The sequence below is a fragment of the Sander vitreus genome, chromosome 7 (genome assembly GCF_031162955.1).
Source record: "Sander vitreus isolate 19-12246 chromosome 7, sanVit1, whole genome shotgun sequence".
In the NCBI taxonomy this organism is placed as follows: Eukaryota; Metazoa; Chordata; class Actinopteri; order Perciformes; family Percidae; genus Sander; species Sander vitreus.
The window spans coordinates 24,900,164-24,921,220 of record NC_135861.1 but is presented as its reverse complement, the minus strand read 5'-3'; the positions used below and the strand labels follow the sequence as shown (position 1 = coordinate 24,921,220).

Genomic DNA, 21,057 nt, shown 5'->3' with positions numbered 1-21,057 from the left:
CATGAGAAACAGGTGAAGCCGGAGGGTCACAAAAAAGTGAAACAGAGGGAAGAAGTGAAGAAATGGTACTTTGGATAGAGGAACAGAGTTGGGTTAACCGCTGATTCATCCGGACAGGTTAATACCAGGCCAGACAGTGCCTCAGACAGCACACTGCCATCAGGAAGTCATGTAATATTTAGACTGCAGCCAATGAAAGTCGTCGCTGCTGCTGTGCTCCTGGCTAAAATAGAAATGTATATTTCCCCCATCTTACCCTACCCTCCCTCACTCCCTAAGAGCACAAAATTAGAGAGACTCCAACTCTCCGCCATAACCCTGACTTTCTCTCTCTCTCTTGGGCTGCCTTCCCTGGAGAACAGTCTGAAACATTCAGGTTTATACACACGATCATTTCAACTGAATTGCTGGAATCTCTACTGGATACGTCTAAGTGGTTTAAGGAATTTTAACACACAAAAAAGTAAACTCACATTTCATGTTAATATAATTAAATAACTCCCTATTCCTGCTTTGCTACAGCGTCTGCATTGGGAGGTAAATATTGTAAACACTACAGGGAGATGAGGAAGAGCCTGTCAAATCTAAATTATCCGAGGGAATAACTTGACAGGGGAAGTCACATTTTTTTTATTTTTGTTGAGCTTTCCCCTGTTAGGGTGCAAGAGGAGGGGAATCTATGCTTTGTAGACTGCATGATGGTTAGGATGGGCCACACAGGGGGCACTCAGGCTGACGAAAACCTCCCACTATTTATAAGGAAACATCCTCTGATGCTGCCACAGGAGGCGAATATTGGGCTATGAGAGACAACCGATATAAATTGGGATGGGCAGTAAATAATATTAAGACAAGCGTTATGCCTCCCTTGCACTACGCAGCTCTATCCAGATCCAGCTCCAAGCATACACTCGGCTGCAGTAATTTACGAGGTAGCTCGTTAATGTCGGGTGATTTGCACTGCTCGTTTGCTCCCGCTCATCTCTACCAAATGATATCATCTTCTACCTCTAATCTTCTAACTCTAATCCCCCATTCTCAAAGCACCTCCACCCCTCCCACCTTTTGTTTCCTTCCCTGCTGCCATTCCTCCTCTCCTACCCTTCTACATTATGCTTTCTCTTTCTCCTCTCAATCTCTGTCTCCTCAGTTCTGCGTGGGCGAGGTTTTGAGGTGGGGGAGCAGACAGAGATAGGAGCAGAGCTATCCCACTGAAGGGTGTGTGTGCATGTGTGTTCAATATGTCATCTATCCAGATCAAAAAAGACTAAAAGAAGTCTGGTTTGACTCTGAAGGCTTTATGTGCCCTTGTAGTTACTTTTCCACTGCCCCCTACTGAGAGAGAATGAGGGCAAGCCTTCTCAAAACTTGCAGAGGGGAGAAAGCTCAGCAATCCTGGGGAGACTCAGTGGCAGAGAGAAATAAAGACCGTTAGAGCGGAGGGATGGGGGGTGGGGGTTAGGCCAGAACAAAAGGCAGAGGAAAAAGGAAAAGAAGGGGACATACCGTGAAGACATAGATGAAAACAATCTTCATAACAGAGATTTTTATTGACAATTAGGAAAACAAATGGCATTGTTTTCATCCATAATAAAATTCCCTTTGAGGCTCCCAGACCTTTACTATTCACTTCATCTAATAAATTGATTTAAGCACTTTGGTTCAATACCTTATTTTTTATCTTATATCTTTTTTCACAAAGAGTCCTTAGACTCTTCATCCCGTAACCCACAGAGAAATCAGCCTGTCTCAGACCAGATGCAGCCAACTGAATGTGAACCCACAACTAAAATTGGCAATTATAGACATTGCAATCAGAGCTGTTGGTTTGTATGTTGATGAGTGGTAGCTGGTTAAAGGGGAATTGAGATCGATATCTGACTGAATGCAGCAGAGTGAACGACTATATTACTACGGCTTTCATACCGACTCCCCTTTGCTCTTCTCCTCAGCCTTTAGCACACACATTAACTGTCGTCCCTCTTACCTCTATCCCTTCCTTCCCTGTCTCACCTTTCCTTCTATGACACATCCAAGTGATTGTGTCGGGATGTCAGCCCTCATCCACGGCTAATTGGGGCTCAGAGGAGTAATCAGGGCAGGACAAATCGGACAGTTCTGGTCATTAGCTGTGACCAGTGTTCTCCGGGAAGCTGGGAGATGTGTGCACACTCGTGCCATCACGGCCAAGCCTGCATAGTGACACGGGCAGATCTGTGGCTTGACATGAGTGGGGACACAGAGGAACTGTTGGAACAGCACAGAACAGACTTAGTGTGGAGATCTCCTCTGTGTTCAAACACACACAGGCAAGGCATAAACACAAATAAGCCTGGCTGGTGACAGTATGCACATGGACTCTATTACTGTCTAATATGGGTGAGGCAGAAAAAGACTTCTGGAGAGAAAACTCATCGAGTACAACACACAGGGTAATATCAATTCAGGATCGAGGTCTGTCGCAATACTCTTCGACACACACGCTTACAGTGTAAGAGCTATTTTAATCTCAATGCTTGCATTATTGGCAAGGGACTCAGAAATTTGATTCCTGCTCTGGGTAGTAAGCCAGTTGTCAGTGCTCTTTTGAGCTAGCCAGTGGAACAACAGCAGGAATAGTAGAATAACATGTAAAATAATGGTGTCAATAACAATCTAGGAAGTCACAAAATGTAAACATGTCGATGACTGCACCTTCTGAAAGTGGGGCGCATGACTCTGGAGCAGGATGAATGTCAATTCGCTTTACTGGCAGAGCCTTAACCTTTCAGGATAACTGAATTATTTAAGCACCATATACCTGTTGTGGGCCTCTGTTTCCCCATCTGGGCTAAGGCTGGTTAGGAGACCGCATGAGTCTATGGCCATGCACGCCTCTTTGGCCGCAGAGTGAAAATGGCAAGACAAATGCAGCGGGGGATTTGTGATAATTGGCCGTGCTGGTGGGCTAGGCGACGGGCCTAGAGAAAAGGTCGCAGGCACTGAGAAACAGATCAGTCTGCCGGGGGGAGAGGCGTTTCTGTGTGCCTCTGGGGTTTAGCTCAACTTCTCTCACTTTCTTCATACGGGTAGAGAGTGCTCCAGCAGGGGCCATTAATTAAGCACCAGAGTAACCTTCAATTTGTTTAGAGGTCCGATGCCTCAGTGTCACTGTTTTGAGCAGAGACTAACTTAGAACTGATTCTATATTTTCTCTCTGAGTGGAAACAGAGGGTAGCAGAGGTGCTCAGAGGAATAGAAGAAAAGTGATAGCAGAGAGAGAGACACATTTGATTGTTTTTAAGTAGAGAGGATGGAGACGGTTGATGTCAGATGCACGGTTTCTGTGTGACTGCACACAAGGAGGAGGAGAAGCGAAGGAGATGAGGGGAGCCACGGGGACATGGCTCACACCCCAACATGCTCGTGAAGCAGCTGTTCTCCTCATGGCAGAGAGAGTGGGGGCCTGCCAGCAGCAGCATGCTGCTGAGAGCATCATGGTCTCCGACCATAGCGCAGAAACAGAACGTGAAAGCCTGACACACACACACATACATACACACACACACACACACACACACACACACACACACACACACACACACACACACACACACACACACACACACACAGGAAAGCCTGTGCACAGTACACGCTAACAGATATACAGACACACACTCGCACTGCATGCACTGCCCCCCGTTCTCCTGCCTGTCCAGGGTTAAGGTTTTAAGCTGAACAGTAATGTCAGGTGATGGAGTCAAATTCATATGCTATATATCTGATCTCATACTCTCTGGAGGTGCATTTCCACTTGATACAAACAACAGCCTGCATAGCTAAAGGCAATTATATTTCTACTGCCTCCATTTGCCCTGAGGTTGTAGACAGCCAGTCAAAACCTCACCAGGTTCTCCTGCCTCTCTACCCTCTCAGTGAAATCAACAGAACGGTGCCCAGGCTCATCCATGATTTATCGAAGTGAAATATTCATTATGTAGCCTTGCATAGTCTGGACGTATCTGATGGTGAATCTGGACCTGACAGCTCTGCTCCGTCATCACACATCACCTGAGCCTCTGTGAATCCGGCAGCTGTCTCCCAGTGCTCAACACAGAGGCAAGTAAACTGATCCGAATGAATAGAGGACTCTCGTAGATATAAAGAATCCATCTGTCTGTCTTTAGCCTGCGGGCATGTGGCTCTGAGTCTGAAGCTACTATATCCTGCTTGTACACCTACCTATGACGGATCACTGCAGCAAAAGAGCTACTCAACTTTTCCCATTCAATTAGTTAGAGCGTGAGAGAGGCCTCTGGCCTGACTGGTGACATGGTGGTGTGAGGCATGATGAGCACATGTGTTGGGCCCTGCACATGATCTGCTGACAGCATTGGCCAGGTGTATTGCTCTTTGGAGATCGATGAGCCTATTATTAGAGGTGACTAGCATGGGTATCAAAAGGACTGTGTTTTAAAAAAAAAAAATTATGATAAATCAGCAAAAAAAGAAAAGAAAAAAAAGACACGTGGTGAACAGTTAGAAAGGTTAGAACAGAGTATATTTCAGCACCACGGACAGCACCGCAGAGGCTACACTGCTCAAGGTTCTCTTAAATCACAGTTATCATTCTGCCTGTCCAATTAAGTAACCTTTGAATTATTCCATAAATTAAAATAGATGAAATACTGTGTGTAATAGTGCTGGAATGATCACAGGGACAACAGTGACAACTCATTTTCCAACATAACACTAATTCAAGTGGTTCCAAAGTCATTATACTCTGAAGGACTAACGTAATAAGAAAAATGTAACTGCAGTGAATGGTGATATTAATAATGTATTCATGTGAGACAGACACTAGAGCACAGTGGCCTAAGCTGTGGAAGGTAAGAGGGAGAAAGTGATAGCTGTGAAGAAACAAGGTCATCAGCATTCCCTCCTGCCTTACTAGTCATTTCATTATTTCATCCCTCTCTCTTCCTCTTTAAAGTAGGAAAAGCGGGAAAGGCTATTGACCCCTTTCTGTGTCCGTGGCAGGCAGCAGGACAAATGAAGTTTCCCCTCGGACCCCCTCCGTATTAATATCATAATTATACGCACCTCTGTGCCCCTGTCGGCCATCACAAACTCCACTGTCTGATTTGATGGAGAGGCACAGGCAGGGAATTACATTCGATTAGCACTAAACAAGAGAAGGGGGCACGGAGCAATGGAATCAATCAGTGCCACCAGGATAGGAGAGATCCTCAGTGTCAATGAGTGTGTCTGTCTGTGTGCGCGTGTGTGTTATGATAGCTTGGGGATGGAAAGACTGCGTCAAACTTAACTCTAGATGTATTTCTTTAAGTATCTGGTCATGCACACTCCAGCTGTAACTGACAGCATTTAGAGAGTACATACATACTGTTATGATGTTTATGGTGATTTGGGGACTTTTTTACCAAATCCAATGAAATCTGAACTTTTTCTTGCTTCTGGGCACTTCTTTGTCACAGCAGCAATTTGGATTCATTGTCTGCAACCCCAGATAACTGCAGCGCTACTTTTCTTCAGTCTCAGCCATTTGCGGGGATAGGCCAGACATTTTAAAGGGGTCTAATGCCATAGAGAGGTGGAGGTAGTGTGGTGGGGATGAGCAGATTGAGAGTGAGAGGTGAAAAGAACAAAAGAAAACAAATGGAGTGTAAGAGGACCCCCCTTGCAGGTCTTCATTCCTGTCCCCTGTCTCATTACCCAGGATTTGACTCAATAAAGAGTGGATAAAGAGTGGATAAAGAGGCACACACCCACGTGCTAAATCCCCCTCCTTAAAAAACCTTTTACCAACCTCACTTTCTCTGTCTTTCTCACCTTCTTCCACACACACACACACACACACACACACACACACACAACGAAAAATACACACATATACACACTGTCCCCTTTTTCTTCAGCTGTTTGTTTTTTTGTGGCTTCAAATCTTTAAATCTATCTTTCTCTCCAGCTCTCCCTTCAGTGTTTTTTTTAGCCTAACTTTTAAAAAGTTGTGTCCATCTCACTTGCTCTCTCTCAGTCATAGTCTGCCTCTACCCTCTCCGTCCTCTGTGTTCCCTTCCTGTCGGTGCTGTGTAATAGGAGTTATTTTCATCCCTGTCTCTCCGTGACTATGGCCACTGGATGGCTGAATATTTACATTTTTCACTCACTGGTGACCTTTCCCTGTTGGCGCTCTGGGAGCTCCAGTCTCCTTGCTGTTCTGCTGTTGACAGACTACTGCCTGCAAATCTCATATGGACACAGCACATGGTACACAGGGAGTCAGGGGCAGAGGGTTCAGAGACTAGAGAAAGGTGGAAAGAGGGAGAAAGAGAGAGAGAGAGAGAGAGAGAGAGAGAGAGAGAGAGAGAGAGAGAGAGAGAGAGAGAGACAGAGACAGAGACAGAGACACAGAGACACAGAGACACAGAGACTGTTGTAACCAGGGCTGGCTGTCAGTTGTCAGACTGAAAGTGGCTTGAAGAGACAGGTGCTGAAGGTCTATCTGCATATGCAGAGATATGGACTGAAGTGGTCTAATCTTTTACCTCTGGTGTCATTGTGATTGTGGTTTCCTGTCAGCACAGATGGCCTGCAATAAACTGCCTGAGAAGCGATGTAAATCTGTGGTTCCAGGAATGCTCAGTGTAAAAGAAAATACTTGTTGTAAATAGATGTCTTTTGTTGCGCAGCAGAAGATCTTTTTTTGTTGTTGAATGAGTGGATGTGTTAGATGCACACCAGGGGCCTGTGAGTCATGCCAGGAGAGCTCCTGAGCAGTGTGAGAGAAGGAGAGGTGAGGGCCAAGGATTCACTAACCCAGTTGTTCTTAGCTAAGAAAAGTTGAGTCAGTGAACTACTCAAAGTTTGATGACTGAGTATGCTGAACATAAGGATATGTTCACTTTTTTAAAAAACAAAACCATACCCACGTGCCCATGTGTATGCTTTAAGAGTTGTCAATCGCTGCAAATGTTCTTCTTTTTAATACTGGCTGTGAAAGTCCTTTTACTAACGCAATCCCATTGTAAGTGAAGGGAGACACCATCCACATTCCCTCGTCCTTCTGGGCTTAAATGCATTTTGAAGTTCAGCTGAAGCTAACAGGAGGATTCAGCAGTCAGATCAAGTGGGTATCTTCCAAATGAACTTTCAGTATGAAAAGAGAGAATACAAGAAAGGATGTAACTTTGGAAACCATGATTGAGTGAGGTTTAGAATGCTTTTGTTTGCATATCACAAAGACTGTGGATTTGTCTACCATCAATTTCACTGAAATTATGTTAGGAGGGGAGCTTTTCTTGGCAAGTATAGACAGGAGGAGTAATTACAGCAGCCAGTATTGCAAAGCACATATGGGAATGTCAGTATTATATTAAGACAGACTTGAAACATATGTGAACCTATCCTTTAAGGGAGCTCCTAATACCACAACAAAATGACTCCAGAAAAATCAACAGAAGATTTCCCTGACAGTTTGCAAATGGAAGCAGGTTAAAGATACTAAGCAGCAACAGTACAAGAGCTTCCTCTGATCATTCCCCAAAGTCTAAACATATACCACTGTGTCTTGTGTTATTTCCAGAATCAGAATAATTTATTCCATATACCATTATTTCATTGTTTTTCTTGCTTTCATTACATAGACTTTTTAATAATACACTCTACCTCTAATTATTTGGAAAATATATTGAAGTGAAAACAACCTGGGTGGCTTTGCTGATTGAACTTAGAAGAGAAAGTAAGAGACAGGCTTTTTGTCTGCAAGTGCTGTTATTACTGCCTGTGACACACACAGCGCCAACACACAGCGCCAACACACAGAGCGAGAGAGAAATAAACTGATGGGAACACTAATTATTTTGATTACTATTTAAGCATTGTTGAGGCCAGTTTTTCCCTTTTGTCTTTTCCCCAACCGGTCTGCTCTCCTCTTTTGCTAACAGACATTGTTAAAGGGGGTTGGTTAGACTACAAATGAATGTGTCTTCTGGGTCTATTCAGGACAGCAGGGATGTTGTGACTCGACAATTCCTGTCTTCAGAAAATAGAACTTAATACAGAGAAATTGAACTGGCGGCATAGTAGCCAAAGTGTGTCTATCCCAAAGATGCTTCTTTCTCAACACGTTTTATACTACAATATACGTAAGATATAAAACTATAAACTAGATACATAGATAGACAGATAGGTAGACACAAAAAGCAGCAGCTCCACACACCCCTATTATCTGCTTGTGTGCTTTATGCTCCCTTAAAATTGTGTGTGTGAATGGTTGTACCTATCAGGCACCTTCCAACAATAATGGCTGCCATGCTAAATGAAAATGATGAGATGTATTGGTGAGGTGATCAAAGGACTATTTACAACCACTCTCAGCCTGTGGACTTGACGACCCACTGTAAGCACACTATACTGTAAGGGAACGTCTTCCATCACGCTTTTACTGCCCATCACTGCAGCTGTTAGACAGGGGAGATGGCAAAGCTTTTAGCAGACTGAGATACTGCCCTCGTGCTGGACGGCGTGTATGGGCAATGCCATCAGAAAAGTGAATGACTGGGAAAGATAAGGGAAATGGAGGCTTGGGAGAGAAAAGAGAAGAGAGTAAGGGAGGTGGCGGGGGGGATAGGTTGATGTCTGCCTGCCGGCTGTCAAAGGAAAAGGCTTCGGTTAAATGGAAACTGATATCATGCAACTCATTCAAGTTCGTGTGGATAGGCTGGGGGAGTTTGAGAGTGAAACTAAAGTGTGGTGAACTGTAGAGGAGGAGAAGAGGAGTTCTTACCTGGAGCAGCCAGTAGCACCTACGGTGGAAGGTGGGGATAATGGAGGAGTGGACGTAGCAGCCATACAGACACTGGAAGGAAGTGAGACAGGAGAGGAAGAGAGAAAGAGGGACAGAAAGAGAGGACATTACACTACAGTAAAGTACAGACAATAGGCTGACCATGATAGCTGGTACCTTTGAACCCCTGACCGCTTCCCTCCCTACACTCCTTCCTAACTCCCACATGGATCTGCTGGCAGATGGTCAAGCCATTGTTCTCGGAAACAAAGACTGTGACCTGGAAGGAGAGAGTAAACAGGGCACTCAGCACTGTCCAGGCATTAACCTTATGACATTCCTTTCCTTCCCTCTCTTCCACTTTTCCACTGTCCTGCTTGGAGAGAGCCCCTGACAGAATGAATCAGGTGCTACTTACCCCAACCCCACCCCCTTCATCACCCCACGGGGTACCCGGCACATAACTAAAGCACGGTGTTATTAATATCCTTATCGTAAACAGATAATACTGTGCCTGGGGGCTCGTTACCGTAGAGAGAGCTAGGCAGGGCTGATAACGCCTCCTGGTATCTGGCAGAGGGGCCAGGAGACATTTTTCACCAGCAGGCAGCGGAGGCAAACCCAACCAAGCACCGTGCATCGAGGAACAGGAGCAAGGCAGCACTTATCCTCCTCCCGTCTTCTCTCCTCCTCAATCCTTCTCTGGGAGACCCATGGCTCTGGCTCCGAGGTGACCCAGAGAGATGGCTAGCATGCTTTTGCTTATTTACAGCATCAACAGCTAGAGTCTACAGCACTCTCCCCCCCAAAAAAACCTCAGCAGCTAGGCAATAGGCTGTGATTTTGTGCGATACAATATTTGTGAAAGGTAGAGGGTACGGTGGATTGCACTTAAGACAGGGAGCTTGGCTCTTACAGGAATAAATCAAACAAGCAGGTCGGGAGGGTTGAGCTTCACTACCAATTTACTTTGGTATAACTGTTCAGATGACACAGCTTCGTTATTCAGAAACTGTGTGTTCAATAAGTTAAGGCTCGTTTCCTCGGGCACTGTAGATGTGAATGGGTAGGCGGTAGGGAAAGGGTGCAGGAATGAGGGAAGGGAAGAGTGAGAGAGGGAGGTTGGCGGGGCATGGGGCCGTTGGGCTACATTGCATTGAGGACCATGTGATAAATAGGTGCCTTGAGATGTCTTATGTGCTCGTCTTGTTAAACTAAAACCTAGTTAAAAAGAGCAGGGCCTGCAGAGGAAGTCTGTATAAACACTCATTTGCCGACATCAAACCATCTGATTAATTATACCACAGTACCACTGCACAGCTACACAGACTAGGCACATGGTGAGAGACACAGTACATCGTTAAAAAAAAGAAAAGAAGAAGCACATCACACAGTGTGTGGCTGTGTGTCAAACACATTCACAAATACAAAGATCCTTTGACCAATTCACAAACAACAAGTCACAGCCTCGACTCTTTTTCCAGGTGTTCCATTGTTCCACACACATCTATTGTGAACTGATTTCAATAATACCGAACTCTGGGTGTGAGAGTTTGAGATAGTGAAAGCATGCAGACTTCCTCCTGTTCTTATTTTTTTTTTTGCTGTACTCTCATCCATTACAACTGTCTGAAATAGGATGTATGCCTCCTCCCACTCCCATAGCTCTGCCATCCATTACTCCACGGTGGCAACGGACAGACGCTTCCTCCCACTCCCACAACTACTGAACATCACATTACTACAGTCAACTACAACTGCTAGCATCTGACACATTTCTACTGTGCAGTTTTGTAAGCATAAACTGAACTTTTTCCTTTTCTCAGGGATTACGCAGTTGTGATGCAATACGGCACATTGGCCCAAAAGGCATTAAACTGTTCATGCATTTCACTACAGTCATGTGTTGCAATACTTTTGTAAAAGGTGCTTACAAACAGAAATGCCGCAATTCTGTCAATTCAATATTTGACTTTAAATTCAAACACCAACATTGATTCAACTGTAACTCTGCATTCATTTTCACTGCACAGAGAAAACGGCAAAAAAATGTATGCTGCTTATGTGCTTAATAAACTTGCTGACTTTGTAATTCTAATTAAGCAAGTTTATTGATATATCATGGTTAATACTGCGCTAGCCTGAAGCGCTTGGCCCACTGATAAGGGGCTGTGGTGGCTGTGTGCAGTTGGATGAGGCTATGGCATGCTCCTCACGATTGACAGGTGGGCCAGTGCAACAGGCCTCTGTGACTAGGGCGACTGGGGAGAGAATAAATTAGCCCCCAGGCTGCTTTCCTCTCCCTCTGTTTACTCCATTTCTCAACCACACAAAGCAGCGTGCCAGACAAACAAGCAGCTTAAAGCATAACACAACTGTTGCACCTGTCAGTACCGATATACAGTAGGCATCAAACACATTTGCACACACACGTAAGCTTGTGTACTCTTACATCACACTCCCACCTAAACATAAACACACACACCGACACACATACACACCGACACCGACACACACACACACACACTACACACACTCCTTAACACAGAAATATTCAAAGAAGCACAGACACATACTGTTACACGCACGCACACACCCATATGCACACATACACAGACAATCACAATAGACAAAGATAGAAAGGCTGGCCAAGATACTTTTGAGAGCACGCCCACATACACAAAGCTCATCAAACTCGAGCACTTATCAGTAATTCAAGTCGCATATCTGTTACTGGTGTTTCTGCTGCTCTCTGCATGCTGAGCGTCTGGGTGACAAAGTGACGCGGCAGAACCATTATTTGCTGTCTTTGGGCTGTGACAGATGACAGCACATCACAGGGCAAGCAATTAAACCATAATTATACACACATACACCCATATCCTCTCATTAAAAGTGCAGTTGCCTAGTGTTTAATTTTGAAGAGCTTTCGCACGCTGACACAGAAACAGTGAAACAAATACATAGGTGTGCCTAGTATGCACACACACATTCACACACACAAATGTGATTATATTATTGGTTTACTGTTATGTTGGGGGTGCAAATGAGACCCATTAGAACAATAATACTCAATAGTTTATAGACGTATTCACAAGCAGCGTGTCCATAATGTATTCATGTGCTGTCACTGCAGACAGCAGGAAAAAAGAGTTACAGCAACGTGTGTCCTCCAAAGTCAGACACTGATGCAGCAAATTCATTTGATGTTGTCACTCAAGCAAGCGGCCAAGGCGATGAAACTCCTTGCCCAATGAGAGGATATTATTGCCCCCCTCCCCCCCCGGTTGTTTAAGCAGTCCGGTGCGGAGTGGGATCACAGTGCAGACAGGGCAAGCAGGCCAGACAGCCCAGTGATAAACAGTTCAGCCTTAATAAAGCCTTCAGATATAGAGGCAGGGCCAACACTGGTTACCTGTCCTGCCTCTCGAGGCCACCACTGCCCCTGGCCTGCCTGTTGCCCTGGCGACACCTCACTTACATTCATCCATCATGGCTGACAGGTGTCAGGCACAGCTAGAGATGGGTTAGCAAAATGCAAAGTCTGCAGTGGCAAAACTGGCAAGCAGACACACAGTTATAGTGAGACTGAGAGAGAGGGGAAACTCTCTCATTAGACCATAATGATGTGTGAAGACAGTCCTAATCAGAGCATGGCACCTTATTTATGTTGGCAATTTGCTGTTTTCCTGCCATGATGCAAACGTCTTACTGTCACAGGCTGCCACACATTTGTCTGTCTGTTAAGTCAACACACATGCACGCACGCACGCAGCAATATGGCGCATGCATGGACAACATGCATTTGGTTAAAATCTCTCTTTCTTGCTGATTTTTTAAAAGACATTCCCCCTGTCCAGCTTCCAGTTTCCATCTATCATCATATCATCCAGCCAACTCTTTCAAGGATAGTTGTACTGTACCACTGACTTATGTATGTGTCCTCCTGTGTTTCTTTAGCCAACATTTGTTCTCACATATCATCACTCTGGATATGAATAATCTAAAGTCGGATCTCAAATAAATGATTCAGCTCTTGCTGTATGGAGTGACTTGCTCTGCACTATTATCTACAGTACTTGTTGTCATGGACATCTACCTGGTAAAGTCACTTCAGGCTCACTGCTTCATTAGAGGGAATGTATCATTTTCTGTGTGTGTACTTCTGTGCGTGTGCACGTTTGCATATGTCTGTTCACATGGATGCCTTGGGCAGGTGATTCAGCCCGTGGCACAGCGGCATAAATAGAGCTCACGCAGCAGCCAATCAGGCAGTACTATCAAACTCCATCCGTGGAGGGAGCGCAAAATCCATACTCAATAGAGATTCATGGACCATGCAAGATTCAAGCTACTCTGGCCATTGACAGCATCCATGATGACTATTGATCAACCAACGATTTCTGGCTCTATACAGACGTGATTAGATGACTTACTGCTAAAAAGTGCCACTTCCAGTTTGGAGGATGAGCTCATTTTCGACTGATATCGTAATGCTCTGCATTTCACCTGCTGTCTTTACAGTCAGCCACTCTGCTCTGCTCTCTTCCAATCGTTCAGCGGGAATCAAATTATCTGTAGTGTCTGGTAGTGTGGCACTATGCCCAGAATGTCCATAATATACAGTATCTCTCTTGCATTTTGCATTCAGAGAGAAATGCACAGCTCATGTATGTTGCTGGCACGATGATTGTGGCTTTTATGTCAGCGAGTGCTTTCTCTATTAAGATTCTTCTTCTTTATGCCCCTTTAAATAAGCCACTACTTGTAAAGTTGTAACAGTATAATAATTCAGTGCATCTGACTTAAGCAACGGTTGATGAGACATTATACATAATAAATCAAAAGAGGCTTAGATTTATCTCCCCGGTTCTCTCTGTTGGACCAGCTGCAGCCTCTAAATCAGTCAAAACGGAGCGGGCTACAAAATGAATTGGCAGGCTGCACCCAAGCTGAAGGAAAAAAATGAAAAACAAACCTAAATTCCTCAACAAAGCAAAACAAATGATGCTGTGGAAAAATGCATGTGTTATGGAAATGGCTGTCTCTAAAAATAGCATACTCATTGTAAAATAAACACAAACCGTTGATACACAGGCCCTGAAGAGGAGAATTAATTAGCCACGCTGGACGCGTAAACACAGCTATACATCAAGTTCAAAAGGGAAACAATAACAGGACTGAGGCAGTTATAGAGAAACCCATGACCGCTTGCCACAAAAAAAGCCCTGAGAGAGGAAAGAGAGGAAAGACATTTCAGGTAGTAGAACTGCGGTGACGAAATTGGGTATACGAGCCACATATTGGGCAGAGGGAGAGATGAAGAGTGGAATGAGAAACAAAGGACAACGAAGAAGAAGAATAGAGACAGAAAGATAGACGAGGGGATGTGGGGTTTACAGCCGTGCATTTTGCACGTGCCAGAGGAAGCTCATGCACATGCCCATGCACGTCCGTCTCCCTGACTGAAGACACGGTGTCTGTTGATGCTAATGCTAGCCAGCTGGGCTCACGGCCAAAGGCATTAAGTGGAATCGAATTCCACCAAACTAGCTTTAATCAGCAGGTTTTTAAGGTTAGAATTACTCTCCCTCTCCTCCAGCCCACTGGCCAAGGTTAAAGCAGACACAGACAGGGGCTGGGCTCAGCTAATGGGATGGAAGGGTGGCATGGGGCCTACGGCATGCCACCACACACACACACACACACACACACACACACACACACAAAATGACACACAAAGGCGCAAACACAGCTACACACTTTAGAGTATGCCACGTCACACCTGTGAATGACAATAATGTGCATACGCCTACAGAAATTGAAATACAATTTAACGTGTGTGTGACGGACAAACACAAGCACACAAATATGACAGTAAGAGAATAATGCATCCAAACTTTGTGTGTTTATACACTATGTATAGTGTTGCCTTTAGTTAATCGATTCCTTGACATCACAAGCTATACATAGGTTAAGAGTTAACCGCAGGCCATACATGCATAAATGTAAATGTATGGCCTTTATAGACTTAACTATCTGTGTCTGCATAAACAAATCTAACTACTTATCAGAGATCAATGCATGCATCCTATAATATTTCAGTTACCATGGTGCTTTTAATTCATTTGGAGTATACATTCACATAAACAAACCTTGAGCAGTTCTCTGTTACTGCTCTGTTAGCACTGCATAAAGGCCTATTCACTTAAAGAAGTTACAAGACTGTTAAAAACCTTTACACAAAAAAAGAGGTGAAATAGGACGAGTGAATACATCAGGCTGTTTTTTAAGCTTCACAACAAGCCAGTGGAGGCCTTGCTTTGACCTCAGCCTACAACAGTCAACACATTGGTGCCTGTCAACAAAGAAAAGCTCTGAGAACCTTGCAGAGCTTCTGTCAGCTCCTCAAAAGGTAAACTGTGTTTCTATATTACCCACACTATGAGCAGAGGCCTAAACAGCAAAGGTATAAATGAAAGCCTGAGTAAGAGAAAGTGGGAAGAACTTTCTCTTACTCAGGCTTTCATTTATTTCCTTATCTTTCTCCTCTACTCGACTGACTTTGCTCGACACATAAGAAAGTGGCCTTACTTTTAAGATGTTGTGCAGATTAAATTAGCCTAAGTCAATTCTTTGTTTTTGAAATGCTAATAGGCTGTCTTGCTAATGTGTGTTTCAACTAGCTGCATCTCGATAAAGCTTTAGTTAAAAGTCTATGTGAAGAGATCAGCAAATTATCCTAATGTGAGGGATGACAGGTTACAAATGAATGTTAAGTATATGTGTAAAAGGTAAAATGGAAAATGGAAACTAGTCATTATCTCAAGACACCACTTGCTTATCACCTAACCTTTGAGCTGGCCTCTAGATTGCATGTCTAGAATAGACATGTAAAAAGTAGAGTAATGAGCATATGTTTGCATTACGAGCCTGGGGCTATCAACCACGACAGGCACTTCATTCCATTATCCATGGAGTAATGGATACAGCAATCAGGTTATTGTGCCACAGTTTAAAGACAAGGGGTCAGAGGTCAGGTTTTAGCTGTCATTTTTAGTGGCTGAGTCTAAGAAGACTTTCCCTTAGCTGGCGTCTCCATCGCGCTAAGTCAAACCCAAATGCATGTGCTGGAGAATGGCCAAAGGGATATAACACAGAACATATGAATGCACCTATACATAGGATGGAAACAGGGACAGCGGGGGGAGAGAGTTGCAGGTAGGGATGAAACTACGGTATGTAGTAGGCGAGCGGTACAAAATCCCTCAAGAAAAAACATTTGATCTTTAAATCTTTTCCTTGACATTGTCCTCAAAAGCTAGGCTTCTATCCGGCCCTTAAGGCATGTCCTGTATTTAAAATTAAATATTTTATTAATAAAAGCGTCACATGGCAAGACTGCTGCTGCTTAATAAACATATACGGCATTGTTTGAGTCTCTGTGACCGCCCATTAACCTTCCCTTGTGTTAGCTGAGGTAAGGATAAAAGTGCCACTGTGTGGAGAAGGGGAGCATGTCCTCTGCATTAATGAGAGCAACCTACTGTTTTCCCCTAAAACACACACACACACTCACACACACACACACACACACACACACACACACACACACACACACGGCGGAGACCTGCTGAAGATGACATCACAAGCTCAGCCTCCCTGCCATGGGTTATGCCAGGCAGACATGCTGCCTAATTGTAAGAGAGAGCTCAGATTTGTAATGCTCCACAGTTCTGTTAGGGCTGATTAGCGGAGGCTCACGGCTTCTCCCCCTGCCGTGATCTATAGGCACTCCAAATTTCCAATATCTCCGGTGTGAGCAAGGAAGAGCTGAGAGAGACTGTAAATCATGACAAGTCCTACTGAGTGGAGGAGAGAAAAAAAAGAAGGATGGAGGGAAAGGGGAGGGGGGGGGGGGAGAGAGAGAGAGAGAGAGAGAGAGAGAGAGAGAGAGAGAGAGAGAGAGAGAGAGTGAGCAACGGAGAGAGATATTCAGCTTGTATGGAAACATGAAGGGGAAGAGGAATGGAGAAAATGATTGAGGGAACGAGGTGATGGGAGACGGAGTAGCGCACACATATAGAGGAGAGAGGAGCACACACATCAGGGAGACATGAGAGAGTTAGGGAGGGAAGAAGAGAAGAGAGGAGATATGATTACCAAGAAAACAGCAAGAAAAAAATTCCCGCCGGGGAGAAAGAGACAGAGAGTGTGGAGCAGACAAAGAGGAAAAAGAGCATGGGGGGAAGAAAGGGAGTGGGAGGACAGAGAGACAGAGAGAGAGAGAGACAGAGAGAGAGAGGAGAGGATAGAATGAATGCTAACAGGGAGCCCAAACCCAGTACTGAGGCTTTATCCTTCACAGGCGGAGGAGCAACAATCGCAAACACATTTTCTCTCGCCCTGGCCCTAAGAGAGATAAAAAAGCAATTTGTATTCTATTCCTATTCAGCGTCGCTTGGCCTGTTTCTCTGCCTGCATATTTGTAAACACAGCTTTGTCAGAGCAGCTTAATCTTCCCAACACAAACACAGGCTACAGGAAGGAGGGGCGAGGAAGGGTGAGGAGGGAAGAACCGTGATGAGGGGAGAGGAGGGTAAAGGACCAGTGAAAAGGAGAGAAGAAGGGTGAGGAAGGGTAAGAGGGTGTGGATGGGAGGGGAGGTTTGTGGAGCAACAGAGGGTCAAACATGAAGCTGGGCACGGCATCAGGTATCAGAACTCGTTTCCGTCTCTGCTGCCATGGGATGCCACTGTGTGACACACAAACGGCCAACTACCCACACACACACACACACACACACACACACACACACACAATTGGTTGACCCATTCTCCTCCTGTCGTTTCTAGCCACTGGCCTAAAGTCTAACAGGCCAGAATACTGACAGAAGCAAAAGAACAAGCATTCCTCATCGTATGGCCTGGTTGTGACAGATGGAAGAGGCGGGCCCTTGTGTTTCCTTAACTGTCCCCATGCCTCTATTTAGTGCTTATGCTGCACATTTAGCCTGTCATGGAGATTACAGGCATGCACTTTCAGGTTTCAGGGGAACCAAAGTTCACGTTCTGTACAGGCCAAATCACACACAGTCATGTGGAAGGACAAACACATCACTGCGACCGACTATACATTAAGGCAGAGAGAAATATAGAGAGGGAAAGAAGAGGGGACTTGGAAGTGGCGATTGTCTGGGTGCACATTCGCTCACAGAGGCGTGAAATTAGGCAGAGCGACACCTGCCATTACGCATTGCATTAAAGCGCCCTAGGTTCACCCCACTCTTTGGCCACCCATATCGCTCTGTGTTTTTCTCTCATATTCTCTCATTCTATTTCTCCATTCTCGGGAATCTCTTTATTATGGCCCACAGTGCCCAATTAAAGACTGATAGCTGCCCCATCCACTCCCAACACTGTGGGGAAGAATGGTGCTCCACTTCAGAGCATGGCAACAACCTTCATCAGCTTCTGTGCACTTTGCTTCTATCCCCAGTCTCCTCGCCCCTCCTTAGTCCCGGCAGCACACCCAATTTAGACAGCCCGGCTCAGCGGCGGGATTAGTAGGATTGAGAACAATGACAGAAATGACATTGATCATGGAGTTACTGTGGAAACAGCAGCAAGCTCACCCAGACGGTATATTCTGCATCCTATGTCATATCCCCTGTGATAATAATAAGTCTAGTTGTGGAGCCATTTCTCTGTTAACACACATACCCTTGAGTTTGGGCCTATCATGGTTTATAAAAGGTCAACAGCATCCCACTGAAAACAAAAGTGTGTTCTGGAGCGGTCAGCTACATACAGTAGATAACCAGAATGACTTAGTAAGGCACATACAGTATTGACAGAATGTTGCTAGAGTGCCATGCTAATTTTATTTCTGCCATGGTTTCAACAAGTGTTGACCCAGGAAAACATGTCCTTTGTGGAATATTAATCATCCTGTATTTCACTTTAGATGAGCATATAGCCAACAATCTTTCACTTTGCCAATGCTTATCCTTCTGACTGTATGTGCGCAGGGAGACAGAGAGCCCTGCAGACAGACACAAAGCCAAACGCACAAAAGACAGATTTGGAGAGACGGGGATTGCCACAACTAGACAGAGAGACAAGCAAAGCAAGACAGAGAGAGCCACAGACACACAGCAGGCAGATGGAAGAGCCTGAGAGCCCCCAGGCAGCCCTGTGATGAAGACAGTGGGGAAGGCAACTGAGGGAGTCCATGTTATGTTCGGATCGTGATGAGGAGAAGGAAGGGGGGGTGGTTGGTTATAGGGGAGGGGTAGGCAGACAGACAAGAAAGAGGGAGTAGGAGAGAGAGAGAGAGAGAAAAAGAGAGAGAGAGAGAGAGAGAGAGAGAGAGAGAGAGAGGGGGGGGAAATCAGCCAGTGAGCCAAAAAGAGGGAAGGGAAAGCAAATGAAAAGTGACACTTTAATTCAGAGGGCTTCTTCTGCCTGAGTTATTATGAGATGTTTGTAAGCTGGCTTGTTCATGCATCTCCCCTGGCCTCGTGCCTGGCTCCCTCTCACTGAGGAGACCTGTGGCGCTAACCTGTCTTTATCTGAGCTGCACAGCAGGGGACAGCACTCTGCCACCATCCTCTGCTTTGATCCTCCCACTTCCACCATGGGTGCCTCACTGCCTGCCCCCCCCCCTCCCTACCTTATTCCCTCCTCCACCATTGATCATATTCAAAAATGTCTCTATGTATCCTTTTGCTGCTTTGATATGGCCAAAGTCCTCCATACTCCCTCCACTCTTAATTTATTTTGATTACTCTAATCTGGAAGAAAAAGGTTAGCGTTGGCTTCACAGAAAGAACACTTCTGGACACAGCCGTGTAGTGCTACATATAAAGATAACCACAGAGAGGAGAGAGAAACAGAGAAGATACAGTGAGCGCATGTACATGACGAAGAGATGTATAAAGAAATAGCAAAAAAGAGAAAGAGAGAGACAGTGAGAATGAGAGGTCCATAGAAACAAGCAGAAAGAAAAATGAGACAGAGACTGAAGTGATTTGACATTCCGGCTGGGCAAAGCTTGGTGTTTGAAGATGGGAGCCTGACCAGGGTATGTGATTTCAACTGTAGGAGAGGGGAGGCCATGAGGGCTGTTTTGGGCAGGGGCAGCAGCTAGGGAGCAGACAGATAAAGAAGACAGACAGATAAAGGAGGCAGACAAATAGAGGAAGGGAATTATAGGTGCACACAGACACATGGGCTAAAACGTACCTGAAGTAACAGACAGGTACAAACTGGCAGCCAAAACAGACAAGGATGGAGGAGGGGGGAAGGGGCCCGAATGTAGAAAATTCGATCAGGCAGAGAGATGCACACACACATATACAAATACAGCCAGACAGACAAGAACATGGATAGGTGCACTGTATGAATACACAAAGGGGGTGTGATGAGAAATGTAAGGCAGAAAAGGAAAAAGAACCCAGAGCAAAGTCAAAGTGAGAATGAGAGAGAGAGAGAAAGAGGAAGAGAGAGAGAGAGACAGACACAGAGATGGTGGTGGTGCTGGTGGTGGGGGGGGAAGGGGGGTTGTAAGTTGAAGTGGCGACAGGTCTCCAGAGGTTGTAATATATAGCATCGTTTCAATCTCTCAACAGCAACTACAGCCCTCCTTTTTCATATCCTTCCACAGTCTGAGGACAAAGAGATACTTCTGTCCTTCGGAGCAAAATCGGCATTCAAGATGATATAATGTGCTCATTTTTTGACATTATATCCCCAAATCTGGATGGTTATTTGTGGCTGGATGTGCTCTTCGTCCCCATTCTCTCTTGAATCTCAAGGTTACTAATGGTAAAGGACGGATATAAAATGCCAACGTCAAACGCGTTTCTATGTTTGTCTTGTACCGTTTTCCCACTCTCAGGGAGGTTTGAGACTGATGGTTGATTTATCAGCTGCATGCGCCATTAATCCTGCGACCGTGCATGCCTCCGCTGAATAATTGATCTCTGAGCTACTGTAACTAAATTCATCAAAACAATGACACCCCACCTTCTTATCTATTCCTTTACTTCCTCTTTACCTCTTTCCTCAACACCACCTTCCCATGCCTTCGTAATACTCGGGTTGTTGTCAAACAAAAAAATCTAGTAGACTGTTTTCATAGTTTTTTTTTTGCACAGTAGAATTGGGGAAAGGAAGAGTTTGGATTAGTTGGAGTGGTGTTTTATCACCACAGTGTGACACTGGTGTTCAACCACCAGAGGGAGTTCCCCCCTGACTATGTATACA

General features: G+C 45.0%; 1 protein-coding gene across 1 annotated transcript in view; it reads right to left on the bottom strand.

Moving 5' to 3' along the window:
* Positions 1-21,057, bottom strand: part of camta1a (calmodulin binding transcription activator 1a) — a 286,670-nt gene that overhangs the window by 48,411 nt on the left and 217,202 nt on the right. Inside the window, exon 6 of the mRNA XM_078254023.1 lies at positions 8,789-8,860. Coding sequence (XP_078110149.1) covers positions 8,789-8,860 — 72 coding nt within the window. The remainder of the gene's footprint in view (positions 1-8,788; positions 8,861-21,057) is intronic.